At 40.2% G+C, this 27,287-nt stretch overlaps 2 protein-coding genes and 1 long non-coding RNA gene across 3 annotated transcripts in view; all 3 read left to right on the top strand.

Annotated features, from left to right (window-relative positions):
* LPCAT2 (lysophosphatidylcholine acyltransferase 2) overlaps positions 1-11,438 on the top strand; it is a 28,599-nt gene extending 17,161 nt beyond the window's left edge. The window contains exons 10-14 of the mRNA XM_031615371.2: positions 541-666; positions 1,226-1,379; positions 7,680-7,778; positions 9,482-9,623; positions 9,878-11,438. Coding sequence (XP_031471231.1) covers positions 541-666; positions 1,226-1,379; positions 7,680-7,778; positions 9,482-9,623; positions 9,878-10,128 — 772 coding nt within the window. The 3' untranslated portion in view covers positions 10,129-11,438. The remainder of the gene's footprint in view (positions 1-540; positions 667-1,225; positions 1,380-7,679; positions 7,779-9,481; positions 9,624-9,877) is intronic.
* Positions 2,899-4,283, top strand: CAPNS2 (calpain small subunit 2). The gene has a single exon (XM_031615373.2). It carries the CDS (start codon positions 3,118-3,120, stop codon positions 3,862-3,864), a length of 747 nt encoding a protein of 248 aa, XP_031471233.1. The 5' UTR covers positions 2,899-3,117; the 3' UTR covers positions 3,865-4,283.
* Positions 11,439-24,076: 12,638 nt separating the features above from the next.
* LOC149916119 (uncharacterized) lies at positions 24,077-27,044 on the top strand. The gene is made up of 3 exons (XR_016470740.1): positions 24,077-24,224; positions 24,758-24,895; positions 26,888-27,044. It is a non-coding gene; the product is annotated as an uncharacterized LOC149916119 (long non-coding RNA).
* The last annotated feature ends 243 nt before the right edge of the window (positions 27,045-27,287 follow it).

Below are 27,287 nucleotides of genomic sequence, written 5' to 3'. Positions count from 1 at the left end.
AATCTTTGAGAACTTTTCTTTCATACCCATCCACCTGTCCTTCTCTAGAAATCCATATACATCCCAGCCATAAAGTACACCAAGTACCCTGCCCCACAATTCAGTCAGGTCCTAGGTGCTGTATGTAGGTTTTCTAATTCTTCTACCAGAACACCCTTTGATTGGTCTTATGTGGAGCATAAAGAAGGCTGCCTTACGTTGGAACATAGTATGTTTGATACTTGGAATGCTGGAATAAAATGCTCCCTTACTTGCTTGACAAGAGTAAGTAGGTGGTTTGTTCTCAGAGGCTACTGGGTTGCATTTACAAAACTGTGAATATGAAAACATCATGAAATTACTATAATGTCATTTCACAGTACTGCTTCACAGAATGCATTGCTCTATGCTACTGTATCAGAAAAAGAACAGATTATCATTTGTTTTGTACATTAGCACTAAGGCAAGTTGAGGTGGTGAGAACAGAAACAGTCAACTAAAAGTTATTTTAGTGTAAGACGGTGATTATCTTTTTCCTTAATTTCCTTAATTTTGTTTCAGTGCTTTGAAGGTGCCAGTCACTGATCATACTTTTGAAGACTGCAGACTGATGATTTCAGCAGGACAGCTAACTTTACCCATGGAAGCAGGGCTGGTGGAGTTCACCAAAATCAGCAAGAAGCTCAAGTAAGGGAAGTTAAGCTGTTGATAAGGAAATTATGCAGTTGATAGCCATCTACAAAAAAACAGACTATTTCACATGTGACCTGGTGTGGTTGTGGTCAGATCTGAAGTCTGTGCGCAGTGCATCTAGACTTGTTATGTGTGCCACACATCCATTTATACAACTCTGTCTGAAAAAATCTTCCATAGTTACATGGCAATCTTAATTATTCCAACCAAGGTGCAAAGCTGTATTTCTTCAGAGATCAGATGCTTTGCAGGATGTAGCAATGATAGTGTTTGCATAGAGAGTTAGCTAATAGAACTGACGTATATTCCATGCTTAGCATAAAATTAATGCTATATCTGAATTTATGGCAATGAAAAACTCTTTACTGGACTAACATGATGATAATAGACTTAGGAAGTTACTGTAAGGAATTCTGATATACCCAAGCATAGAACTGTCTGCTCATAATACTAATAACCATGGGGGGGCAGTCCTTAATTGCTGATTTCATACAAAACATCAGCCTGGATGCACAGCATTTACAAATACCTCCTCTCCTTCATGTTTGCATAGCCTAAAATGGGACCACGTGAGAGAGCAGTTGGATACCTTTGCTGCTATTGCAAGTGCTTCCAAAGGGGGAAGAATTGGAATTGAGGAGTTTGCAGAGTACTTGAAGCTGCCTATTTCAGATGTCCTCAGAGAGCTGTTTCTACTCTTTGACAGAGTAAGTAGTCTGTTAACTGTCTAGAAATCTTGTTTGCAGTGTTTTGTTAAGAATTACATACAAAAACAATACTTATTTTGTTATGTCGAGCTTAGTAAACACTTCCTGGCTAGCAATTCATATAGGCTAGATAGTTGACTCATACTGTTACCTTTTTAAGTTTTGATGAAAAGTTGGTTGGTTTGTAGCTTGTGAAATGACAGTTATCTCTTGGAATGCTACAGCATGCTAATGGCTGAGTATTTCCTTTTGCCTATCCCAGATTTTGAGTTCATTTACATTCTAACTGCTTAATTAAGTGATATAGTTGTAAGTAGATAACTTAAGGCAGATTGAAGCTACATAGGCTGTACAGAATCAGAATCATAGAATTGCTCAGGTTGGAAAAAGACCTTAATGATCATCAAGTCCAACTGCAACCCAACCATACTACCCCAACTCTAACAGCCTTTCGCTAAATCATATTCCTGAGCACCACATCCAAACCATTTTTAAACACATTCAGGGATGGTGACTCAACCACCTCCTTGGGGGGCCTATTCCAGTGCTGAACATCCCCTTTCAGTAAAGAACTATTTATGCTGTGTTTGTGAAAGGTTCTGTTAGACATTCTGAAGACTCCTATTGCCTGTCTCCAGCCATAAAGAAGGAATGTACAGGTGCTAATCTGATTATTTAAGCTCTTCTCCATAGTCAGTAGTGATCTGTTTCATGTTATGCTTCTCCCTGAAAGATGGGGAAAATTGCTGTATGAATGTGCTCCCTCTGCCTACGCCAGCAGCCCCAGTGATTAGAGCATAGTGTACAACTCGTTTTACTTTATGCGTCCAATATGTGCTGCAGTGCAAACAGCATGCTTTACTGGAAGTGCTTATTGTTTGCTTCTTGTCTTGGGAGCTTTCCTAACACAGCATCATTCTTCCCAGTCAAGTTAACTTTAGCAGTACACTTGGCCCTAGGAGGGCATTTTGTTGTACATGCTGATTTAAACTTGTCAGATTTTTCCAAATATAAAGGATTTACAGATTCTAAAATAGAGATACATATTCCTGTAAAATACATTCCTGTATTTGCTGAAGGCAGATAAGGTACTCATCCTTTCCTTGTTCCTATCTCCTCACCTTGGACCACTGGCTCCTATGAATGCAAAGCTGAGTCGTGAAGCACAGCACAAATACAAGACAAATACAGTGTGGCAACCAATGTAATTAATGGCAGTGAAGACTCCTTTCAACTCACCTATCTGGCATAACTGCTTCAGTGACTAGAATTAGCAATATAATACACAATTCATTAGAAAGCTGAAGACATAAACGTTTGCAATCACAGTCAAGACTTTAGCAAGCTTTCTTAGTGTTCATCTCTAGGGAGATCTGCTTTACTGAGAAGCAGTCACACTGATGTGCCAGGGGTCTTTTCTAATTATTTCAATTATAACTTCTGCTTTGTGCTTTTCAGCATCATCAGGTTTGTGGTTTGTTTTTTTTTTTTTTTTTGCAACAAAGATTTATCAAATGTCATAAAGCTAATTATGCAGAGAAGAAGAAAAACAGGAATGTCAACGGCTGACAGAAACTACTGAGATCTGCAGTATTTCTGGCCACTGGAGTCATGCACAGACATGATTAAGCATGTAGATTAAGCTGTGTTTTGTCCACACCCAGCTCATACACAACGCAGCTTTGGAGAGCTACAGAAGTGCAAGATTTCTGAGTAAGTCCCTTCGAAAGTACTTGCGATGTTCCTTGCTAAGGCTTTGCTGAGCGGAGCAAGTGGTAGCGGTCAAGGAGAGAGCCTTGTACGAGGCCTAGGAGGTCTCCTAACAGGAGGTAGACATGGAGGAAACCTTGGAGGACTTGTTGGAGGTCTTGTGAATCTGATAAGTGAAGCAGCAGCTCAGTATAATCCGGAGCCACCACCACCTCCTCGCAACCATTTTACGAACGTGGAAGCTTATGAGAGTGAGGAAATCAGACAGTTCCGCCGCCTTTTTGTCCAGCTGGCTGGAGATGATATGGAAGTGTCTGCTACAGAGCTAAGAAATATCCTGAACAAAGTGCTTTCCCGACATCAAGACTTGAAGACAGATGGCTTCAGCTTAGACACGTGCCGCAGCATGGTAGCTGTCATGGATACCGACACAAATGGCAAACTGGGCTTTGAAGAGTTTAAGTATCTGTGGAACAACATCAAGAAATGGCAGTGTGCGTACAAGCGCTGCGATACCAATCAGTCAGGCATTCTTGAGAGAGCTCAGCTGCCGGCAGCCTTGCAGGCTGCAGGGTTCCAGCTGAACGAACAGCTCTGCCAGGTGATCGTGCGCAGGTATGCCAGCGAGGATGGCAGCATGGATTTTAACAGTTTCATTAGCTGCTTGGTGCGACTGGACAGCATGTTCCGGGCCTTCAAGTCGCTGGACCGCAATGGAAATGGGCAGATCAAAATGACCATTGAAGACTGGCTGCAGCTGACCATGTACTCGTGAAAGCAAAGCAAAAGGGAATAAGCTTTATTTGAAAGATACAGATGGAAGACTACAAGGCTGTTGTATTATAGAACTGTAGCCGTTTCTTTATTCTAAGGCAGATATAGCTAAAGATATTTTGCTTAGCTCTGATTCCTCTCATGTATGCATTAGTCTGCTTTTCTGAAGTTGTGTAAGTTGTCAGTTGTACAGATGCATCAGTCGGGCCAAGAAAATTATCTCTAGACCCTGAAATGAGGGAATATGTTGAAGGATCAAAGCTTAGTTACTTCTTCATGAAATGTGGGCTTATAAAGGAGTTTAAGTATTATATAAAAAACTGTAAGTTTAGTAGTGTTTTGTGATATTACTGCGCCATTTTGTCAGCGTTCGCTAAGTTGAAATAAAGCTGTGCTTGCCTGAAGGCAGTCACTGGTAAAGTTCAGTAGATTCCTAAATGGTGTGGTTATTTCTAACCAGGGGGATAAACATTGAAGTTGCAGTGACTATAATGACCAATTAATATTTTGCTTCCTTCCTACTACTTTTTTGTGCTGGTCTGGTGAAATAAAATCTGTGTGGTATCGTCAGTTCTACTTCCTGGCAAAGACAAAGATAATGGGCTGCCTTAGCAACCTTTTTCTCCTTCCTACAGCTCTATTACTAGTCTTTTCTCTCTCCTTGAAGCCTTAATATAGTTACAATGAAAACAGCTTAAAATATTGCATTTATATTTAGAGAAGCTTGCTGTAACAATGTAGTCACACAGCAGCCAGCCAACAAAAATCAACTTGTAGCTATCAGAGGTAACTTTGCTCAGAGTGCAGCGTCCCACTTGAGCTAAGTATGCAGTTTTGAGACGTCAATTTTTGAGTAATAGAACAAGAAATAACACGAACTGTCAAAGGCACACTATTTTTGAAATAAGGATTACATAGATGATGACAAGCAGCTCTTTCACTGTGAAGTGGCAAAGAAGGTTTCTCTGCAGGGCTCTGCTGCTTTAAAAGAAAATTGTCTACGGTGTGTGCTGGCTGATTGGAATGTGAAATGAGGAGTGGAGCAGCACAGCCTGCGCAAAGACTCCAGATGTAAGAGCCCACATGCCTCTTCCCCTCCTCATGGAGGTATCAGTGACTAATGGAGAAATACCACACAATATCTGCAGGGCACCTGAATACTAAAATGGGGTTCTGTGGTTTGATTTTGTTTCTAAATTTCCATAGCTTTGATTTCTAAATCTAACACTCAGCAATTAATATTTTCCAAGCTGATGAAACTTCCTCACTGGTGTGTTTGCAAAAACCTTTTAATTTTAGAAAAAAATAACTTACAACTTTTGCTTGGATTTTTTGGTTAAAAAAAAAAAAAAAAAAACCTACCAGGTTTGCATCAGAATTTCCCTTTTGTTACTGGGTACGACCTGCATGTAGCAACAAGCAGCTGAAATTTTTGAGTTACAGCAATAGCTTCTTACATAATGAGCCTGGATAGGAACATGAGATGTACAACTGCAGTTCCTCTCCAGGTGTTCCAGTTGCAGTTTCTCTGTGGTAGCCCTGTAAGCAACTCAGGGTTACTTGGCTAATCAGAACAGGAACAAGTCACAAACACGCTGAAAACAGGAAGAGGAAACTAGTTTCCTTTAAGAAAACAAGGTCTGTTGACAATACACTATCCTTTGGATGTTTTAATAATGTAAATACAAATTCATGAATGTTAATGTTAACTTCTGATATTTAGAGAATTAGAACTTAGCTCACGTTGTGTTTCCTCAGCATATACTTGGGTGCATAGGGTGCAAACACAGCGAGGTAGGTGTAGAACAATTATTGCAAGTGTTCTTTGCATTGATGCTACAGAAACATGGAGGATTGTCTAGTGTTTTCAGTTTAACACCCGTGTGTTTGCAGCAACCCTGTCAGTTTCCCTTAACCAAAGCACCAAAGCATCTGTAAGCTGGCCAACCTCTTAGGACTTAGTTGTAGTCACAACATGATCTTACAAGTTAAACAACTTCATTCTCAAATGTTTGAAGTTCTCTGTGTCAGACTGCACTCAGTTTTGATTATTGGATTTTAATGCTTCAGCAAAAGTAACATGAGCCTCATTAGCTCGTCATCTTTCTCTGTCTAGCCAAAGCTGTGTTTACTGACTTCAGGAGTAGTTTCTGAATGACAACAGTATTTATGAGAGAATGTTGCCCTTTTTTAGTGATTAAAAGCCGACAGAAGTTATATATCCTTTGACATGCAACTATACCTTTGACATGCTACCTTCAAGGTAACTTAAAACTATTCTTATTTTTGCTAAAACATTTCCTTAAAATTATAGGTCTTCAAAATATAGGATGTTCAAATGTTAGATGTCTTGAAAAAGATTGATTAGACCATCGGTGTAAAGAAAAAACAGTTATGTGTGCAAACCAGTTCTGAATTGTTATTGAATTGTAAATAAAATCAAATCTTAGCAGTTTAAAATCCTGCCATATGTATAGCTTCATAAAATACTGAACCATTATGATGCTTTCTTGCTGATCAAGGACTATCCTAAGATCTAAGCTCAATATCAGAAATCTGTGTTTCACAGAACGCAAGACTTCCAAAGCACTGTACCAAACAGCCTCAGCGTTTCTCCACTGGGGAGCTCCATATTCCACTATTCAGTAGGAAGAAACTATGAACAGAAAGGTTAAGACTGATATGCTAAAGTGGGCATTAGAAGCTGGTGGGAGAGCTAGGAATAGGATCAAGATCTGGCTGTACAAGACAGATTTACCCAGGAGACAGCCCATCTTTTAGTTGTCTTGTCTGTGCTGTTCTCAGACTTAGGGAGCCCACTCTTTTGATAAAAAAGAAATTCTTTTTGAAATGTACAGCACATTATCCACAGAAGGAAATCTGCTTTATGTTTTTATTGGATTTTAGAATGTTTTTGATGAGCATCCTTTTGGTGAATATTCCAAATTGTGGGCTACCAGTCATGACAGCTGTGCTTTCATTAACTGTGTCCCATTGCCTAAAGCTTACGTATGGCTTCTTCCCTAGATTGGATATTTCCTAAAACCCTCAAGAAACTTTCAGTGTGGTCACAGGAATATTACTGACTTAAACATATATTTTAGTGGATACAATTTTTTTCCTGTCTGGAAATATGATGCAGTTTACATAGAATAAATCACAAATCCCATCAATGTAAAATTCAAGTGCTTTGTTGGAACAGCTTTGTAGTGAACACATTGAAATGTACTTTCAGATCAAAACTGCAATTATCAAACAGGCTGCTACAATTAATTAATTGCATTTCTGGCTTATAAAGTAGGACAATGTATTTGCCTCAAACTAGCATGTAGGGCAATGCATTTGCTTCAAAGAAAAGCGTAAGAGAGACCACGTGCATCATCAGGTTGTACTTCTGCTGGCATATGTTTCACTGCTGAAGGTTCTTAGGAAGAATTAACTCCAGACAACAGTCTCATTGTTGGCCTCTCTGTTCTGTCTCTTGAGTTTCACTAAGTGCCAGTGCTCCATGAACTGTTACATTTACCTTTAGCTGGTGTATTCCAGTTCTTGTTCAGAAGCTTCTTGAAGGCCACATGCTAACAAAAGTCTCCTAAGTTGTTTCCAATCTTTTTTTGTTTGGGTGTTTATAAGATATTGGAAATATGTATATACTACTTCATCCCCAGTAATACACAACTTTAGAAAGCTGTTTGTCTTTTCTGCAGGAAGAAATAACGATTTAATGTTGCATGTTGTATATTTGATTTGTACAACCACTTTTGAGGTGATATGCACTATTAACTGTGACTCCTGCCATACATTTTTTGGTTACAGAATGGAGATGGCACCATTGACTTCAGAGAATATGTCATTGGTTTATCTATCCTTTGTAATCCAGCCAACACAGAAGAGACTATTCACATGGCATTTAAGGTAAATTCAAATTAGTGTAAATCTACAAGTCTGACAAATGAAGACTGACTGTAAATCTGTTAGTTTTCAAATCATAAGTTTATAGCTTCAATCTGATATGCAAATGTGAGTAATTCTCTTAAACCAATTGACATTTAGACTGTGAAGGGGAGGTGGAGAATTGCAGTCATCAGCTTCATAGAAAAGGGTTTGAAAAGCCATGTGAAGGCACTAATGAATATGTAACTTGGCAGGCCAACTCCAAAAATGATTCAGCAGCACTTGTGGGTTTTTGCCTGAGGTTTTTTTCTGCTGGGATTTTCAATGCCACATGCAGACAATAGGTGGAGCAATATCCTCTGTAAGTCAAACACTCAATAGACTTTCTACAAAAACGAAGAGAAGGGAGGGAAATCAAAAAGGGGTATTTGGGACAGGCACATTCAAATTTCGGCTGCATCTGAGATCATCCATTTGCTTGTTCCATGGTTTTCTGATAGTTTGAGCTGTCAAGGAACAATACCTCTTTTCAGATCCTAAATTCAGGCATGCAGTACACAGTCAGGGATGCTCACATTTTGAATCTCTGAACACTAAAATGCCCAGGTAACATTTTTTCAGAGGATATTTGACACAGATTCAGATATTTTACCCATTATGTATTAAGATACAAACCACATTCATCTTACACTGGATATGTTGTAGTATTCATTTTTATGGCAGTCCAGCATAGTCATTGGCTGCTTAAGTGTCACAGCTGCTCAAAGTAGTTTGTATTTCTGTTTGTTTTGTTTGTTTGTTTTATTATTACCATAGATTCCTCAGAAGAAGCAAGTCTAGCAGGTATCTTTGATGTTTTATCATTTTGCTTTCTAGATGATACTCTTCAGTATTGTAACAGTTGCATTGATTATAAAATGTGTAATCTACTACAGTTCCTGACTTCAGCAGGAAATGACTAGTTCAGCTGGTAAAAAGTCCATTTTGGTGAACTGTGGGCTTTCTTTTGCTACTTGTCTTCTTTGGTACTAAATGCACTCTCCTTCACAATGGGACTTTTTGCCCATAGCAATTACTTAAGAATTGCAGTCATCCATTTCTTGTATTTCTCAAGGGGGTGATTCATAGCAGCTGCTAACTGTCACTGTGCTGGGAAGGATGGCATGATCGGTGTACATCTACTGCCTGCATTCCAGTCACCAAAATTCCTTTTCTAATTACAGTAATTCCTTAGTGAGTGACAGGTCACGTATACTAAAAGTTAGGTATTTTATGTCAGAAGATAAACTATGGCAAATTTATCAGCTGCCAGATATGCTGTAACTTAATGAAAAGAAAGAGGACCTAAAGTATGCTTGCATAGAGTGGCACAGCTCATGGTGACAAGTAACATTAACCATTGTTTATAAGCATTGTGTAGGTTTTATTAGCTAATGTTATAAGATTTGTTTGCTATTGCAGGTTTTCTGCATACTTTTCCTAGTACAGAATATTCTGATCCTGACTACAGCATGTACATCACTCTGCTACATTTCTGCCTAGTCTTATGCAGAAAAAGTGCATTAAAGCTCTTGTAAGAAAAAGCTGCTGAGATGGAGACCCACTGTTCAAATACCAGTTGTTTGCAATTCACCTTTTGAATACTAGAAACCTAATATAGTGGCTGTTTTGTACACGGAAGGTTCACAGGCAAAGTAATGTTTCTGTGCATATGTCTTTTCCAGCTCTTTGACCAGGACGATGATGGCACTATAACAGAAAAAGAGTTTGCTTGTATCATTCAGTCAGCTCTGGGGCTGCCTGACCTTGATGTTTCTAACCTCTTTAAAGAAATAGATGCAGATGAAACTGGAAAGCTGTCCTATGGTAAGTTACGTCCTTTTATAACAGAGTACTCTTGATAGTCATACTGACAACTGAGAGTGCCCAGTGTCTTTTCTCCTCAGAAATGTCTGATGGCTCTCATACAGTGTTTCTGAGGAAAGCTGTTGTAACACGGACGTAGATACTTTGCATGCAGTGCTTGAGATGTTTTTGAAAAGCATAACTGGAGATGATCTTCATTCCCTTTGGTTCTGTTGCTGCACTGTACTATCTGTGTGGGTTTTTTTATTTTTCAGATGAGTTCAAGAACTTTGCACTTGAACATCCAGAATACGCCAAGTTGTTTACTACATACTTAGAGTTACAGAGACATCAGGTAGGTATGGCAGAAGATGATGATAACATTCAGTCATCTGAAGCCAAACGCACTCCAATTAGAAAGAGCGCAGTCCTAGTCTCAGAAACAAGACCAACTGCAAGAAATAAAGTCTGTCCTGCAGACTATGAAGAAGATAACTCTAGTACCTCAGACAAAAAGGATGACTGAGAACAGTCAAAGAATTGATCTCTTGAATTCTGTGGGAGTATTCTCCCAACCTATTAACAAGCACAACTGATACAAAATAGAGAAGAAAATTACAGTTAAAAAAAAAATTGTTTCATTTTTTGTTACTGTTTTTTTTAATTTTCATATTTGAAGGAGTTATTCCTGTTTGAACATAAGGGAACAATCGCTGTCCTTGTTGCCAGTATCACACTACTGGGAATGTTGTTCACTGTCTTCCAAGGTCATGCTTCCACAGTAAGGACATGACCTCTCAGTATAGAGTCTGAGGAGACCCCTTGTCTAAAAACAGGTGAAATTTTTTGTGGTCCTCAGTTCTTCTGCATCCCTAACATGTCTTAATGTTTATTCCAGAGTGTTTTAATTTGAAAATATTCAGAAAGACAGAATTACAGGACATTGAAAGCTGAAGCTGGTGGCCTTAGATTTCCCTTAACTATGTGTGAACTATAAAGCCTAAGCTTCTGAACAGTGCATGCTAATTCACTGATGTTAACAGAAATATCTTCAGGCTTATCAATTAAAGATGGAAATGGCTGCATTTCTATGTAACAAAAGACTGCCCAGAATTCCAAGATAGCAGTTCACAGTCCACAGGAAAATGTAAACAATGAGACTTAAGAATAAATGGACTATTTCAAAATAAATAGAATGTTGCTTATAGTAATGAATGCTCAGGACCACTTAGGAGGAACATTTCGAACTTCAGTATATTTTTATTCTAATAGTTATCAGTAATGTTACCTTGCTCTCCAATACTTGAAAGATAAATATGCTGTCAAACCACAGTTCAGGTAGTTCGTATCTACTCTGAAATTGTCTCCTAGAAGCCATATTTGTATTACTGTGCCATTATTCATTATGGGCTTAGGCTCTGATTTAAAACCAAGTTCTTTCTGGTTAATGATTTGAATGTGTTTTGCCTCAGTCCTCTCTAGTGCACTGGAAGTTGAGCCTTTACCTTTTTTCTATCCTTCATCTGAATGCACTTTATACAGTATTTTAAGTACATATGTATTTATGCAAGTAACTACTAAATAAAATCTCAGAAAGTGTGGAATGATAGAATATTTTTAATATAAAACTGAGATGAGTAAAGTCTAGAATGTCTGGTACCAAAAAGAACCAAATTTCAGCTGGTTTTCATATGTGAAATGTTAACTTTTGCCTCTAAACTGCTGCTTGTGTTGTCAGGCTGTAAGTGCATTGCCATGTTTAACCTTTTCTGTATTTGTAACTGTGCCTATCCTGATGTTTCATGTGCTTAAAATAAACCTATATTTTTAAAAGACTTCACTTGAATAATGTATGTCTTTTCGGTATAGTCCTAAGGGTATTCTGTCTACCATGAAGAGCTCAGGGGATTCCAGAAAATCTTCCTCATGATACCTTATCTCAATAAATACATGCAACTTGAATTCAGTATTTTAATTTTATGTGTGATGGCACTTTTATTTATGGCATAGCTAGAAAAATAGGACAGGACTGATGTTCTTCCAAAGAGTTACTTCTGCTCAGTACCTCAGCAAGAGAGAACATGATACAAAGGATTTGCAGTTATCTGGAGAGATATCTCTGTTTTCTGGCAGAAAATAAAGCTCTACCATTTACATTTAAAATGAGTGACTCCAACCACAGCTGAGGTATAACAGTCCTGGTTTTGTGTGATTTGAACATTAAAGAATGAGAAGCAGGGTGTACCATAACCTGGCTGTGCAGTTAAATGAAATAGATGTTAATTCCTTGGCAAGGATCTTTTTACCTATCATGTAAATGTCTCAACTTTCCAACCAAAAGCAACCTTTTTCAAAGAAGGCTTCTATTCCAACAAGTAAGAAAAAGATAGATGCACAAAGATGGCAAGAACAACTACTTCAGGTCTTTGACTGCCAAGGGTGCCTTACACTTACTGCTGTTAAATTCAGCCACACTTCACAACTGGAACTATGCTGCCCACTAGTGTAGCATATTCAGGATCAGTGATTTTGTAAATACATGCAAGTCACACAAATGGTTGGCAATTAAAGCCAAAATACTGTGTTTATAGATCTACCTATTCCAGTAGTTTCATGGGTTTGGCACGTAGCAGTGATTCAACTAAGGTCTGAAAAGAAATGAGCTAAATGTTAGGACACTAACTCAATATACACACATCTGCTTGATTTGCGGGAAGGGAATACATTAATATCTAGGCATCATTGCGCCTCGGGGAGCTTTTAAAAGGACCAAACTAAAAGCAGGCTGCAACAAACGGGCATTACATTAAGTGGCAGAGCAGGAACTAAATAGAAAGAGAAGCCTGAAAAACTAAACAGAAAATGGTTCTCAGTCAGGCATTGAGGGATGACACCTTTCAGCTCCTGCAGTGAATGTTGCATCACTGCCTGACACTCCCTGACATGTGGGATCCTAAGCCTAAACCACCCTATTTAAGGACCGTTTTGAGTAGCACACAGTAGAGCTACAAAGCTATCTTCAGTGTCATGTAACCATTAGAAATATCATTTATTTAATTAGTACTTCTCTATCTTGCTGTAAAAAGGATTTGATAATACCTTCTCAGATGCTGAAGTAAGACATTGAACCCTATAGAAACGCTGCAAATCTTAACAAGGATGAGAATCAGGTGAGGACAAAAGTCCATTGCAAGAGGAAAACACAACTAATTCTCAAGAGCAGATGCACATGGGCTGCTGCTGTTCTTTGTGTTTTCTGATTAAAGTGTACATGCAATACAATCAGTATGAACAGATCTTACGTACATTTCTAAAAGCTGGGTTTCTGTTTCTGAACACATGAAAGGCAGTCTAGAAAACTGGCCTTCCTTGTTCACCTGGAAATGGGGAAGATGCTAACACCGTAAGTCCTGACCAGTTTGTTTAAAGTGAACCAATATAGTCTCCACTGGCCATTCCAGTGGCTGATTTCTGAGGGAAAGCTCTTCTGGTCTGAGAAAATGCAAAGTGAAGGGTCGTGTTGTTCAACAGGCCTAACAACCTTTCCTAGCCTGCTGCTGGTTGTACTGGAAAAGGTAAGGCTGCTTGGCCAGATCTGTCATCTGCTCTAACAATTCCCATCTAAAGCAAAGCATTCCCTGTGTATCAGATGTTTGAGAAACATCTGCTGAGTTGGTTTTTTCTGTGGTAGTCAACACACCACGGCCCTATTTCTGGGTAATTCCTCAGGCACTATGCCAATGTAAATAAATACACCATTCTGCCTGAGTAGGCTTCTGGTGGTGCTTGCACAGGGGCTGAGTGCTACTCAAGGTAAATGGATTTGGAAAATCAGAGCCTGAAGCTTAGGAACTCGACGTGCCAAATGCATGAACATGTTTGCACCCCTCTGTGGGCACTGCCTGTGAAGTGTCTGACCACAGTAAGCAAAGCAGCCCCCAGTTTCATGCTAAGAACTAAAAAAAAAAAGAAAAAAAAAAGATTATTATGAAAGACTTGGGGGGTCTGTAGTTATGCTGCACAAGCTGCTTGGAAGGCTATGTTCACAGCAGCCTTTGGCTTACCTTTTTCCTATCAGTTTTGCATCCCTTGCAGTAGCCTGCCTTTCTCTCTACTTTCTCCCCCACATCCTCTGCCCAAAATACAAGCACCACTGCTGAAGCCTGTATTCCACAGGGACCAAAGTAAGAAAGTCTAAGATTAAAACATAAACAGTACTGAACTGGCTGGGATTCTGGAGGCATGTACAAAGCATTCACGAACTACCTCTACTAGTCTGCAGCGAGATCAAACTTGTCAAAGGTTGTAAGGGATTTTAATGACATTTAATTAATTAATTTCAAATCTTTGCTCAATGAAATAACATTTATAAGACCGACTAGCAGTAGGGAGACGTTTGTCAGCAGTGCTTAAGTTGGCAGACTGGCTGTTACTATACATAGCCAGAGAAGCAGAAAGTAAACATCTTATAGGATTAGCAGCTATGCTCATAGCTGAGATGAAATTTGGACATTTCATTAGTATAAGATTGATTCTGACATTTCATAAAGCCAAAAAGCAAACAAAAAATGTGTCTGATATAAATACAGTATGCAGCACTTATTCAGATAAAGTTCAAGAAGTGCAGCAGGTTTAGTGCCATGACAAAGGAAATACAGAAGGGTCATTTAAGGACTCAACTTCTGCTAAGCACTTGTGTGTATGCTTAATCCTGAGGCCATCAGTCAGATATTTTATGCTTATTAAAAGCACACAATAATATTAATAATTAGAAAACATGAAAGATTTCCATAGTAAGTCACTGTTAGTGGTGGTAAGAATTACAACCCCTCACCAAGGAAAGCAACACTACGGTTGATTAAACTTCATGAAAGTTTTCCTTTCTTTGTGCCATCATCTTAGTTTGAGATCTGTAACAACCACAGCCTGACTGGAGAGACTTAGAGACAAGTGACAGCCTTGCAAGAGGAAATAATTCATTACTCAGCTTGATAATACCTACCATTCTCTTTTTTAACACGCAGCAGGTCAAAAGAAAATATACATCCTTCCTCTGTTCTCACATCACAATTACTCCAGCCTTTCATACTATTATTACATGCTGAAAATAACTGAAAATAATTATATTAACTGTTGTTTAGCGATGATTTTTATTAACCTATCTATAAAACTATAGATATGTTGAAAATTATATAGAAACTATATAGAAAATAATAGATTCTGTTGAAAATCATCTTTGACATATTAAAATCAGATTTAAATGAACATATCTTTAAAACTATGCCCACCTTTGGAACTGCTTTGTTCTAAACCAGGCACAGGTAACAGCACACTCCGCTGCTCTCCTTGAGCCTGCTCTCTCACAAGGTCTTACAACAGTGGCACGAGAGTCATTCCAGCAGTGGGACCATTCTGCAGCTCCATCAGGAGCCCTTCCAGTGCCATCGGGTTTTTACAGGAGCTCAGGGAATTCATGTTTCCTAATTCATGTTTGCTAGTTTCCTACTAGCAAAACTGAGGCATTTAAAGAATGTTACTTGGCTTATTTTTCATAATGAACTTAGAATAGGTAAGAATGCCCAATCAACACATAAAAAAATCATCCCCTCCTTACAAAGAGAACTTGTCTGCAAGGTGAGAATTCACTAGATTAAACCTAAAGGCCACTGCAGGGGATGACTGCCTTGTTGCACCCATTGCTTAACTGTTTCAGCTGTTAGAAACCTTTTCTCAAGATCTGATACGAACATGTATGTGTCTGAAGCCACTACATCTTGTTCACACCTCACTCCAATACAACTGCCATCTATTTCTTTGCAGAGCATCCTCATTTCTACCTGTACATCCATGTGCCGAGACATCAGCATGCCTCTTTCACTCCTGCCTCTCCCAACCTTCCCTTCGTAGGCCCAAGAGGTAAAAGTTCTTCCACTCCTTCCTCCGGATTGCACTTTCTGGACTCACAGTTCTTTGCTTTTAGGGTCTCTGGAGGCAGCACTTCTGCCTCGGCCCTACCACTTCTGAGCAGACTGGAAGGATTTCTGTACAGTTTGTAGCCAACATTTGTGCCTCTGCATGTCCAGTGTAAGGTTTGGCTTTTTCAAGCCCTATGGCATTACCCACACACACAAGGCTCTCACAGCCTGTAAGCCCAGCTGCCCTCTGAAGGAGCTGCTACTTAATGGGCTTCCCCCTTTCTTTCCTCCTTCTTTCCTTCTCCTCATTCCTGCTTAAATGCCATCTCTTAGCTTTGTCCTTCACAAACATAAAGATCAGCATCACAAGAACATTCTGATCAGCTCAGATTATTGATAAAATGAGGGGTTTTTTTCTAACGAACAAACAAATTCCTTTTGTTAAGGACGTTATCTTCTTAAAACTTCACGAAGCATCTGACAGTGCACTAGAAGAAAAGCACTATGAATTAGAAAGACATGATGAAAGCTTCAAGTATATAATTGTTCAAAAAGAATAATTTCCTTTTCCAAGGTAAACAGCAGCCTTGCAGACAAAGATAAGGCCAAGTGCACATTTAGATACACAAGTCTGTGTTTCTGCTCGTATCTCCTGATATCAAAGATTGCAGGAAAATTCAACATGTTTTCTTAAAACGTAAAAAAGAAACGAACAGGAAAAGGTGCAGGAGACCAGAAGGAGTCACAGCAGAACTGCCAGCAGCTTTTAGGAGAGTTGTTTCCCCCAGTGCCGGAAGTCTTTGTGAATCTGGAGATAACCAGCCATCAACTGCAGCAGCTATTCAAAGCAGAAATCATTTCAGTGTTTAGATTTTGTACGCTGCTCTTTTGAATGAAAGCATGCCAACCTCTATAATGTTTAATTACGCTTCTTTGACAGCCCGTCTCTTGGAAGCAGAAAAAGTATATTGTCAATAGGCATAGAAGGGAGAGAAAATGGAGCACTTTCACCCACCCAGGCTGAATGCAAGTTCGGACCACTACAAACTCAAAACGACGTTAATCTTACACCCTGGAAATCAACACAAGTGGGAGCTGCTGCTTCTACCTTTCCTACTGCCAATTTTAAAGACAAAATTCTATGCTTCATGTAGTGGAAACATTTCTTTTAGTAGAAAAGTTATCCTGCGGAACAAATCAAAGCAACCCTTCTGAAAATGCCTTTGACAAAGCTCTCTTTTATTATTCACTTTATTACAGTGGGATTTAGCAGAAGAAGCAGCCCATGAACTAAGTATTGTATAAAACACATAATAGGAATTTTGACTTTTCCTTAATATTTAACAGTTTGTAAATAGACACAGCAAAAGGAAAGAGACTGCCTTGCCTAATGCTACACAAGAGAGGACAGGTGGAGCACAGACAGAAATCCCAGTGCTCTGAATCCTGATTAAAAAACCCATGAGAGCTCATGGTGTCCCAAACCTGGTCACTTAATGTGACGTTCTTTGCTTTAACACTCCCACTGATTTGTTTTTTTTGTTTGTTGTTGTGTTGTTTTTTCTTTTCAGATGCAAAAAAAAATGTTAATTCAGCATCTAATCATAAAAGAACAGATTAAACAGATTTGATTATTTACGGCAAGATTGCAGAATCACAGAATCATTAAGGATGGAAAAGACCACTAAGGTTGTTTAGTCCAACGCCAATCCCTCTCCACCATGCCCACTAACCATACCCTTCAGTGCCACATCTGCTCTCTGTTTGAAAACCTCCAGGGGCAGTGCCTCCATCCCCTCCCTGGGAGGGTGGATTCAGATGATGCGTTTAGACTCCTTCAGCATCTTTCTCCGCACTGAAATACTTGTACTTCTTACCTGCAGCACTCTGCCGTGCTTGTTATCACTAAGTATTTTGAGTGATATTAAGCTTGATTCCTTCTTCCATCACTGTGGTGCACACTCATATTCAATAGAAAGCTTTCAGGTCTCCATAAGGTTATCGTGGGTATGGAGGCAAGCCCTGCTCCAGCAGACACAGGCCAGCCAGCACCCGACAGTGTCTGACCTTCTGCTGGAGTCAGTCAGTCTCGATTTACTCTTCTTCCAGCCTGATGTGAATAATTTCACAGTAGACAAAAAAAACCCCTCCCCTCCACCTAATCTCTTATTATTTTCCAAGTGGAGTCCATCTAGCTTACATCAAAGAATTGCTCTCGTTAAACCATTGTTTTATAAGTCTGTTAATATTTTTCCTGTCCATAAGACAGAAGACACTGCTGATAGAAATATGTCAACAGGAAAACAAACAGGCAGCATTTGACATGCTATTAGTCCAAGTCTGGGCAGATAAATAAATCATAGATCAAATATTAATGAGGGGGAGAAGCAGTGTTTATTTCTACTAGGTTCATTACGCACACATCTCCCATACAGCACAGCACATCTCTGAAAAAGGATGTCACAGTGTACCCAACGAAGGGTTGTTAATGCTGAGAGGACAATGTATTCCCTCCTTAGAAAGTGCTTCAGTCTCTTGGGACAACGTCACAGCAGCCATACAGAACAAAGCCAGCTAGAAGTGTCTTTCAGTCCATCACAGCCTAAGGCCAGGGCTGCAGGGAGAAGAGCACTGCTGCCCCAGTCGCCATCCCTGGGCAGTCTGCTTGGCACACACACAGGCTGTGGGACTCTTTGCTTCTGTCATTGCATGACCAGAGTGCTGGGACTGCTCTATCTTTAATTACTGCCTTGCTTGCTCTGAGGAGCCCAGCTCGAAGATAAAGAGCTGGCCAGGCCCTGCAGTGCAGAAACCCAAAACAAAATTACAGCATGGCCCAATTCAAACAAATAAAGAACACAAACTCAATATATTGAGACATTCAGAATCTGAAGTAACATCAAAAAAGACATACGGTGAAGGCATTGCCAGAGATGCATCTGTTATGTTGCACAACATGACAAATCACACTTTCTGTAGTAACATGCAGATATGAAGGAGAAAGGAGATGGGACCAACAGGCTGCAGAGGAGACTGAGACCAATACCTGGTTACTGAGAAGAAAGCCAACGCTGCCTGCTGCCAACTCTGCACTGGCTGAACTGGCTGGCTTGCTGGAAACAACATCTTTCATCTTTCCACATATGCCATTAAGTTGTTAACCATCTAGGTACGTTTTAGCTCACAGTGCTCTCCATTACATACAATACTGATGCAGCAAAATTGAACCCAATTTGTTTTGGTGACACTTCTCAAAAAAAAAAAGTAAAGAAACCACCTTTACATTTGTGTTTTAGATGCAATCTTATTTATAATAAAGGCAAGGTGATAAGTTTATCATCTCTTCTCTCCAGAAATGCAGTACAAATGCAATCAGCTCATCCAAACAAACTCTAAGGAATAAAACACATCTAGATGTGGAGTCTTCAGCTGCTGAACCTCATTGTAAGTCATTTAGTCTTTGGGTTAGAAGATGCTGTGACTCATTGGTAGCATCCACTTTCAGACAGCAGATCTTTTTTCTGTTTCTTCGGAAGTTGATCTTTCAGAGAGCGCATCTCAGATAGGTAAAGATTTACCTGGATCTTTAGATAAACACTGCATGGAAGTGAGCAGAAACAGAAAGTCATTTTGTAAAGCTCAAAGGTACCTCTGTGCATAAAGCACTGTTTTCCAAAAGCCACCTTTAGCTTAGACGACCAAGTGTTGTTAAAATGTATTTTTACTTTGTTCTTATTGCTCCTGCTTTCTTTACAGAAAACGCAGTCCAATAAAGCACAAGGAGGGTGAGATGGAAAAGGGAAATCCCTATTAACTCAATTTTCATTGCAAAAAATCAGCTCTCCAGAAGATCCAAGTGCAGAGCTGGCAGAATAGAACAAGTCACTCTTTCCCACTGCTCTTCTGTAGCAAAGATCTCAGAGAAGCCAGATAGCATCCGCAGCATTGGTGAAAGAGCAAAACTAGTCCTGGCAATCAGACACAGCAGCAGTGTGACACAGCCTTTTCTGGCTTGCAGATACCTCCTCTTGCCAGCTGCTATGTAATTTCCAGTCAGCCTTGATATAGGAATAATGGAAGGTGTTTGCCAGCCAGTGCAACAAAGCCAGTGTATTTTCCACACTGAAAGCCTCATTTATTCATGATGAAGCTCATCTCATTTCTAGCTCAGCAGCACACTGACTTAGTTATTGCCACTGCAAGCTGGTGCCTGCTAGGAAGGCAGGTCTGTGTACCTAGGCATGTTTCCAGCAATGACAATTTCTCTTTGATTCCTTTATTACTCAGTTCTGGGTGAGGGAATGCAGCCATAGTGTCATATTTTGCTCTGGCCTCTTCCTGCTTATGGGCTTCTACTACAACTGGCCAGTGTTCATCATCATATTCACTACAGTCTTGGTCTCTCATTAATTTATAAGTAGTTCAAAAGGCAGTGCTTATTTTCTCTAAATCCACCAATTATTACAGGGCATCTAATGAATAATTTTAATGAAATACAGTCAGCCCCAGTTAACCCCCGGACCTTCCTCCACACGTTTGGCCATGCTTACCACTTCTACCACATGGTCCTAATTCTGTCAGCTACTCCTTGACCAGATTAAACTATTCTAAAATGCACCCCAAAAGAGGAGGGAGTACAAACCACCAGCAGAAACAGCGGCTTTCCAGGAAATGTAATGCTCTTCCAAGCAATATTAATGCTAAAATCCAGGTAACTTTAGTTGCATCGATGAATGTCACACAACTAGCAACCTGAATCTCATTTGTTCCTACACGGTGTAATAAACTGAGCTCAGTTCTTTTAATTGAAGAGAAACACTTCCCAGACCAGTGTTTGTTACTCACAGATTTAGCCAGCTCTCAGTCTGAAGCCACAAAATTGTCTCTCTTCCCCTTTACCTTCACACTTTCCATTTTTTTTTTCTTCTCTGTGCAGAACATTAAACACTGGAAGTTACACAGACATGTTTGCATTTCAAAAACTGCACTTGGTAACTGGAAGCAAAGGGACTCTTAGTTTCAATAAAAAAGAACTGCTTTCAGCTGTACTTCACAGTAGTACGTGAAAAACAAAAAAAGGACTGAATCCAGAGATGCAGCAAAGGTGATGCTTAGTGTTAAATATCTAGAAGTGCCCTATCATCCCTTCTTTGGGCAGTACTAAAGGGGTTTCTGTCAGAAGCAGGTGGGCTGAGGGTTGCTCAGACAGATGCAATGGGATGTCCTCCTCCAGGAAAGGTCTCACTTGTTTGGTTTAAGGGCCATTATGCAGACCTGAAACTCAACCACATTCTTCCAGAGACACTGTGAGAGTGATTTTTTTTTACATATTACAGACAAATGCTCATCATTATAAACAAATGTATGGTTGTTTCGTTTTTTTTTCCCATAAGAATCTCCAAATAAAATCAAACATCAAGTATGCCAACAAGGTTGCAACTCAGTAAAAGATGCATTCCTAACAGGAGGCAATAAAGTGGATTTTAACAAATTTAGCAAGTTTCAGGGAAGATTTGGAGAATGGCTGCTTTATTCCTGCCAAAGGAACCAATTAATGACCCAGTGCCAAAAGGAATTGTGAAGGTATTACTCTTGAATGAAACAATGTTTGAAAAAGGAAATGAATTTGTTTACGAGACACATTGTTGGCTTTGCTCAGTTTTACCACCACAGTTTTCCTCCAACAGGAAATACAGTATTAAACAAGAAGAAAGCCTCAATCAATCCCAGTAAAGCAACCTAAAGTTCATGTCAGCCATGGCATGATAAGGCTCTTCTACCAGTTTTATTTGGCATTTTAACTACAAACCCTCCAGAGCTGCCAAGTTTCAATTTACATCCAGACTTCTTCAAAAAGCTTGGGATTTTGACTTGAGCCTATTACATTCTCTTATCTGTTTTTTTGGTTTGTTTGTTTGTTTTTTTTTTTAACTGGAGTTCTGCAGGGCTTGGGCTGGCCTTACATTAGCCATTTTACAGAGCCTGTCATAGCAGGACACCAAACCCCACCAAAATTCAAACAATAATATATTCAGCACAGCAATCCGACCCTTTAATGTACAGTTTTTGAGATTGTTGTCAGGCATATCTGTCAAGAAACAGGCCCAGAATGTAGGTCTATGACTACAAACCATACCAGAACCAAATAATTACATTGTATGACAATGAACTGGCACAGTTAAAGAAGCATCAGTACTGCCTTAGTGGTTCCTAACGGTAAGAAACTGAATTAGTGTGCAGTCAGAGCCATGCTATCACACCACGGAAGATGAGCACTGAGCTCCCAGCACTGCCCTGTTGCTGCCCTCCTGCCCATTCCAGTAACCCAGCCGTGCTCTGCTGCTCCTGCTGCCCCGGTTTCCCCTCTGGGATCCCTGCAGAAATCTGTCTGGCAGCGGGACCTGGAGCAAAGTGTGTGCTGAGACACACCTGGGGGGGGGAAAGAGAATGAGAGTAATTGAAAGCAGGGAAAAGCATCAGATAAGTAATACTGGAGTGAGTGGTCCATATTAAGGGTTAATTTATTGAGAATGAGAATACTGAAGTGCCACTGCTGCATCAAACCCTGCTTCTGGCTCCCTGCAGACATAGATCAGGAGCTGCAGGGGCTGGACCACCTTCCTTAGCAAATGGAGCTGCTGAATTCCATTTGCTGCAGCAATTCTAAGACTGAAAGAAGCAGATGAACTACCAGCTGACGTGGACAGAGGGAAATACAGGGAGTGTTGCATTCATTAGCCTTCAACCTTACGAAGCTACCAACCAGATGAGCTTCATTCAGCTCAGTCTTCCCACTCCTGTCAAGTCAGCATGTACAGACAAAAGTGAATACACAATACTTCTCCAAAGAAGAAATCCCAATCTTACCTAGGCTCCCTAGAGCGCAGGCCTGATCAAATAGAAGATGTAGGAAGCTCCATCCTCCCATCCTCACAGACCCCAAAATTTCCTTTGTAGTTCATAATTTACTGAACAGGCTCCTGTGCTAACCAGAGATCACAGTCCAACAAATACTTCAGTCAGTTCCTCTTGTAACCTAAATAAACAGACAGGCTCTTAGCTGCCAGTGCTAACAAGCAGTACCTACCTCATTTTCTCTATTTCTCATAAAGAGAAAAAGAAGAAAGGAAATCAAATTTCCCAACTTCCTCCAAAAATGTTGAGTCTAACCAACTCAACTCATCTGCTGGAGACTGCCTTGGCCCAGAGCCCCCTCTGGAGGGGATGTTGTTCCACCCAAGGAAATCACACTGCTGGGTGGCCCAGCAAGTCTGTGCCCCTCACAAAGAGACGCCGAATGCATTCTGCACTGCCTGCCCAGAAACGCTGCAAACTGCTAACAAGATGCAGACACCAGGGATGAGTCTGGCTCCTTGATTTCCTTTCACACTATGCATGGAAGCTGTCCTTGGAAATAAGTTAATACAGACAAAACTAGAAAGTACTGCGATTGCAAGATTGCATTAACAAACAGAATCACTTACATTAACATGCAGGCTAATAACTCACAACACCCCGCCACCAAGAGCAAAAACTTGTTAAGGAATTGGGAATTAATTATTCTGTGCTGTTCAGTAGCCACCCCATGTATGCCAGTGCATCCTGATTTTCTGTAACAGTGCTTGGTGTGCATCAGTTCACTTTTGGCCTGACATCCTTCCATACAACCTTAGCTCACTCCCCCCATCTCACTCTATTCTCCATTTATTTAAACATTTAGAACTTCCATGTGCTCCTTTGTGCAGGAAGTACCTGCACTGTGCAGCTGCAGGAGAGCACTGTGGAGCAGGGCATTGTGCAATTAGGGTCTGATGCCCTTTGCTTCCCCTCCCATATGTCTGTACCATGGCAATCCTACAGAAAGTGCAGTATCTTAGAAAAGCCCTGTGATGTCTACCCAAATGCACAGAAAGTTGTTCTCTGTCCTGAAAATATTCAAAAACACACTAAAAAAAGCCTTCCTAAATCATGTTTGTTTTTCTTCCAAAAAATAGCAAAACGTTTATTTTTATTAGCCTTCTGTTTTTGAGTCCTTATGGTTGACATTTTCAAGCCCAAGAGCTAGAAATGTCTTTTCATTCTTGAACAGAAATTGCATTTTTAATGGAATAACATGAAGCCAGAAGCTGTGACTTTATGAAAATACTCTAAAAGCTGTGAGGTCTCGGCAATGATGCCCACAGGGAAGGGTCTCTGGGGAGTGCAGCAGAACAGTCCCCCTGCACCCCAACATCCCCAGCCCCATTGCTAGGTGCACGCTGGGACTGGTGTTCCCTCATTTTCCTCTTTTTAAAGAGATTCCCTTCTGTAGAAGGCCCTTCTCAGACTGTGCTTGACTGTCCCATTCTGTGTTCACTCTCTTCTGGGTTCCTCTGCACGACCAGAAGAATAACTACAGTTGTTGCCTCCTAGTTCCTCCCCTTACATTGTGATGGCAAGCCCAGGTCCAATTCCATTCCTACTGCACTGTCCATACTTTGTCTTTCCAGAGCACTGTCACATTCTCTAAGCCTAATTCTGAAAAATCTAAATTGTACTCACAGGGGAAGTAAGCAGAAGATCCTTCAGCTGAGATTACATGGGCTAATCCCAGTAATAATGATCTGTGAAGGGATATAAAAGATCATCTGTCGGATAGAGAATAGGAAAACTGAAGATACGGGTGTTCACCAAGAAAGGAGCAGAGCTGTAAGCTCTTCTTAACAAGGTAAATTCTCCTTATACCTCATGAAGGGGAAAGAGGCTCTGGTTTTGTAGGTTCCCAGTGCTACCATACTTACCACTGTGATCCCTGCTGGGAATGATTAAAACTTTGCACTCTAACATGTACCAGAAGGGCTACCCAGGAGATGGACTTCAGGTAGAACAGACAGTATAGTCTGCAGATGCCTGCTCAGCTCACAGAAAAAGCAGTGTTCTTGTGTTCTGTGTCCTTGTCTGCTCAATGCACAGAACAATCAGACAAACTTTGGTTCTAGTTTTAAAGAAGCTGTGTGGAATTGGTGATCAAAAATGTTCTAGCTTCTGGAAGTAGCAAAGAGCACTGGCACGTGCTGAGATCCAGCATCACTTCTGCCACCCACTTGACCCAGAGCAAAGTCTTAACTAAAATGCTACAACAATCTTGGCAGCATTTCTTAAATTCTAGATGCATGACTTTGCAACAGGGACTGGCTTTTAACACTATGGTTCATAGTTCTCAAATACATGCTCTAAATTAACATAGTTAATTTTCATTAGTTTTCAAAGCAGATGTCTTTAAATCCTCCACAAAACCACTGAACTCCTGCCATTTCTGGAGACCTGGTGTTTCATGGGAAGAAGAGAAGAGGCAGGCAGGCCAGGATCCCACTCCCCTCACACATTAAATGCATACACGTGAGTTTATTTGGAGTTACTCTCACTGTGTAAAGTTTGTCTCTGGCTTTTCAAAGAACAGAACCAGCTAGAAAAATACTTTTCTTCACTCTGTTCTATAGCCTCCCACTCCAGTACTGCTCCATTTATTTGTATCCAGGCACCACGTGTCTTCAGAAGGAACTCACTGTACCTGCATTACTGGCCAACATTTTAGTTTTACCAGCTTTTGACACAAACACACTCTTAAAACATCAGCTGCTCCATGCAGTGCTGTGGTCACGATACAGCCTTTGGTTTAACCCTCACTGAACCACAGTGATCCATGTGGGCACATGCATGAGTGAGAGTGAGAACTGTGTGATCTCGATGGTTTTCAAAGGCTAAGGATTTCAGATGCAAAAGCTGACATTTTTTTTTCTATTGGTGGTGGGGTTTTCTGTCTTTCTTTGATTGCTTTGCATGCCCCTTCTGCAGGGCTGTGCAATTTGGCACCACAAGTTCTGCTCACACCCCACACTCCCCAGAATTCCCACTGCTTTGGAAACTCATAGCCAGTGTACTTACAGAGCACAAGGCACCACAGTCCCTCCCACTTCTAGGACCTTAATGTTGGCTTGTTTTACCTAGACTTGCTATTTCCCAGGTTCACCTTCCTTGAATTCAGCTTCTTGCTTCTAACCTTTCAGCTTATCAGCATTGATTTATTTAATATAAAGTAGTGAGGTTACCTTAGATCAATTATACCTTCTTTTCTGTGCAATTTCCAATGCTTAATATGTCTGTTACTGCTCAGCCGCAGGGACAACTTGTCCAGCTGGATCCTAAATTATTTCGATCCTTAATTCAATTGTATTTTTGCCACAGCCCAGCCAATGAGCATAATTCTTTTATGGCTAAGAAGCCTCTTTAGAAATAATCCAATAGCCCATATTAAAATATAGGTCATTGTGAAAACTGCCAAGTGCCTGACTTGTCATAACTTCAAAGACAGGCTCTGAGTCTCCTTTGGCACTGCTGATTCTTTCAGGGCTCGAAGGCTTAATTTTAAAACAATCAGCTCAACAGAAACAATTTACTTGTAACTGTCCAAACTAGTCAATGTTAGATGGGAAGCTAATCTGCTACTTTGTGCTGCACTTGGGTAAATGCTACCACTGAGGGCAATTGGAGGTTTCCGAGCACTGTATCAGCTCACAGTACTTGGATCTGTTGCTATAGAGCTGCAAAGGCTTTCAACTGTAAAAATAAGTAAAATCTGCTCACGATGTGACCATGTGAGCACCCCTGTAAGATAAATGTGTAAACTCACACAGGCAAATCACATACAAGAGTTCTTAAACTTTGAGAAGTCAGTTTTGGCACTTCATCTAATACTTGTGATAAGACTTGGGTCCTTTCAAGTGTGTATATTCACACAGGTTCCCTCTTTTTAAAAGAAATAAAGAACTGGACTTGTTCCTTGGAGGAAACTACCTTCAATTCTCTGCTGTTCTTTCTGCCTCTGTCTCAAAGAGCTGCTATCACAACATCTTAAAGAATGTTTAAGAAAATCAGTGGCTTGTTTACAAGTGCTCTTAGAATAAAAGAGAAATAAATTTGGATAGGTGAGGCTTTCATTTCTACATCTCCTCTCCAAGTGCTTATCACTGCCACTGGCCAAAAAAGGGAGTGCTGTTTCTACACCAAAGAAAATAATTTAGTCCAAATGTTAATATTAGGCCTAAAAGAAAGCATTGTCACTGAATAACAAACATTCTCAATGCTTGGGCTTTCGAGTAATTAGTGAAATCAGATGTTATGCATTTGGAAAAAGAATGACCTGTCTGTTTTATTGCCTTCAGATACACGTGCACAACGCTTCTTAAAATGAATGAGTCTACATAAAGATTGGCTTTCAATTTGTCCAATAACCATTGTGGTACACAACAAATTTAAGGTCAGAAAGCCACATTAAAGGGGCTGTTTCTAGTTGAGGAAGATACCAGTGCTCATTCTCAGTCTTTTTTGCAGCCTGCACAATTGGACATATTTTACTTGCTGTACAAGCAGAGATATCAGCGAGAGACTGGCACGAAGAGGAAGGACAGGTTCTCCCAGCAAGCAAGGACAGATTGCTTCTGTTTTTTTGTTTAGTCTTTTCAACAGGAGAAAAATAATACCCAGCACCTTGTTATTAGCAGTGCACTAAAAAAATCTAATCATGTGAAATTCAAGTTTTCATATTGGCATATGTTTTGGGACATCTCTCCATCTGGTTTGGACATTTAGGTGTCTACGTCAGGGTCTGCAGGCAACAGAAATTACAAAGTATTTTTGTGAAATCCTCGATTAGGGAAATGCATGTAATCCTATGACCAATTGGAGCTCCCATTATCCTATTCCTATTTAATAATTAGGCTGTTAAAACACT

Source organism: Phasianus colchicus, chromosome 13 (genome assembly GCF_987193195.1).
Source record: "Phasianus colchicus chromosome 13, bPhaCol1.hap1.1, whole genome shotgun sequence".
Lineage (NCBI taxonomy): Eukaryota > Metazoa > Chordata > Aves > Galliformes > Phasianidae > Phasianus > Phasianus colchicus.
The sequence above is the reverse complement of the archived record's forward strand: the minus strand, read 5'-3'. Positions and strand labels throughout refer to the sequence as shown.